General features: G+C 36.0%; 1 protein-coding gene across 2 annotated transcripts in view; it reads left to right on the forward strand.

The window, feature by feature from the left end:
• umodl1 (uromodulin-like 1) overlaps window positions 1-2506 on the forward strand; it is a 28599-nt gene that overhangs the window by 14294 nt on the left and 11799 nt on the right. For both annotated transcript variants that reach the window (XM_014007917.1, XM_014007918.1), the window contains exons 7-9: window positions 1046-1309; window positions 1668-1925; window positions 2210-2322. In XM_014007917.1, coding sequence (XP_013863371.1) covers window positions 1046-1309; window positions 1668-1925; window positions 2210-2322 — 635 coding nt within the window. The remainder of the gene's footprint in view (window positions 1-1045; window positions 1310-1667; window positions 1926-2209; window positions 2323-2506) is intronic.

The following is a 2506-nucleotide window of genomic DNA, read 5'->3' on the forward strand; positions in this document are numbered from 1 at the left end:
ATCCATCCATCCATCCATCCATCCATCCATCCATCCATCCATCCATCCATCCATCCATCCATCCATCCATCCATCCATCCATCCATCCATCCATACTGACTATATAGAAGGAAATGTCTTTTTTATAAGCATCATATCATAAGAAAGTCCTAAAAACAATGGAGAAACTTGTTTTTACTCTGGCAGGAACATAATAAGAGCTAAAAGAATATTAATTCACTGCAAGAATAATAAGGTAATACAAAATGCTGTTTTGTACAAATAGTCACCATTTTAAAATGAAGAATTGGCAAGAGCCTATAGGACCTAACATTAATACATTTGTCAGGAAAAAACATTTGAGACAGGAAACTGAGGTTAGGCAACTGTTATCATAACAACCCTCACATATACATCCTGTAAAGTCCAAACTTTTCATGCTGCCTGTTAAAACTGCACACACACAGATGTAGAAAGTTTCATGTTGTGCAAAAAAGTGATTATTTGGATTAACACACACAGGTATATTTATCACAGACTGCTGAAGGCAAGGACAATAATGCTTCTGTACACATCCTATGCCCAACCCTATTTGTCTGTTGGCAAAATATCTCATGAGCTAGGTGAAGGATAATGTTGAAGTGCTGAAAAAGTAATCATTGAATGCACACAACTGAAAAACTTTTGGAGTCAACACAATTCAAAACTGAACTTTCTCTTACTAAATAAATAAATAAATAAATAAATAAATAAATAAATAAATAAATAAATGAAAAATCATTTACTTTTGTAAAATTATTCAGGAGATTTTGGGGTTAAAATACATTGTAATGCTTTTACTGTGATTTATTTAACGTTCCTGTTTTTTTTTGTATTCACTCACTTTGTGTTCAACGTCACTTCAACAATAAAGAAAAGGCATATTTCCCTCTATTTTTTCCCAACAGTAACAAATATTTTACATTTTTAGGATGTGTTATATGTGCAATTTGCATTTTTTTTTTGTGAAATTTTAGACGTTTAATTCATTTTGGGAGCAACATTAACTTAAAATTTTATTTCTCAGGTGTCATTGAGGCATCGAGCCCCTCACTGCTGGACCTACCTGAGATAAACACAACCTTGTCTCCAGTGTTCAGCAGCACAGAGGAGCCTCCAGGCAACGGCTCCATAGGTTTCTTTATCTCCTCTGAGACCAGCGTGACTGCAGCTCTGATTAACACAAGTTCTGTCACTTCTGATTCATCACATGCTCCACTGGGGACGACTTCAACGCTGAATACCAGCATGGACTCAGCTGCATATTCACCTCTGCCAACAACCACATGCCGTAAGAAATGCCCTGTTTTTACAAAGCTGCACAGAATCAACACATTTAGAAAATCAAACCGAAGTAGAAGGTGTAGGATGCAAATAGAAAATTATTACAGTTTGAGGAAGAACGTGTGTTATTTCAAATTTCTAAATTCAGATCGTTGTAGATACTAAAATTAGTATAAGGCCACCCTCTTTCAACTTAGGGCGGTAAGTAAGTAAGTAAAGCTTATTTATATGCAGAAATTAAAATGTATAAACTGCTCAGACTTGTAATGTGTGGTTTATAACAAAGCAAATAAGCATAGTTACTGTATTTATTAAAACTGTCAGTAAAGATGAATAAACCTTTCTCTCCCCTCCACTCCCCCCAGCTTTTCCCACTATCAGACGACTGTGGTCTGTGAATGTGACTGGAACCTCCATGTCTGTCTGCTGGTCAAGCGAGTTTCAGACAAACCAGACTTTCCAGATTGCTCTGATCAAGGCGTCGGAGGTCATTTATATTTGGCAAACCAGTAGGACCATGGTAGAGATGACAGATCTGGAGCCTGGAGGACTTTACAATGTTACTGTCACACCTTGGGCTTGTGGAAGGCAGGGCCAAGCTCTTCATATATTGGTCAGGACAGGTAAGAACTGATTGCGGCTGCAAATATGGAATGCTTGATTGTATTAACAGTGTAAAATCTTTAAATCAATCAAACTTAACTAAAATGCAGATACTTTTTAACATTTTTGTTAGAAAGAACACTTTATTGTGAATATTTATTGCATAATTTAAAAACACACAAGGTGATTTAAAGAGAACAATAACATAAATTTATGATGAAGAAAACATCAATTTTATTAGGAATGCATTGGCTTAGTAAAAAAAAATCCTGAGGCTTTTGTACCAAACAGCTTTTCTTTTTAGTTGCTCAGACTCTTGACGCCACAACTCGACTTACCAACATCCAGTTCACTGCAGATCTGAGGGACACCAGCAGCCAGGCCTACAAAAACCTCACAGACAGTTTCCTACAGGAGGTTGGTGTGTTTGATATTATCTCGTGATGAATATGTGATATTTGATTATGTATATAAGGAAGTATGTATGTGTGTATATGTGTGTGTATATACAGTATATACCCCTAATATATATATATGGAGACCGTGTGTCAAAGTTATTCTTCCGTTTTAATCTTCCGACCCTGTTCAAAATAAATACACA

This window comes from Austrofundulus limnaeus, unplaced genomic scaffold (genome assembly GCF_001266775.1).
Source record: "Austrofundulus limnaeus strain Quisiro unplaced genomic scaffold, Austrofundulus_limnaeus-1.0 Scaffold45, whole genome shotgun sequence".
Classification (NCBI taxonomy): domain Eukaryota; kingdom Metazoa; phylum Chordata; class Actinopteri; order Cyprinodontiformes; family Rivulidae; genus Austrofundulus; species Austrofundulus limnaeus.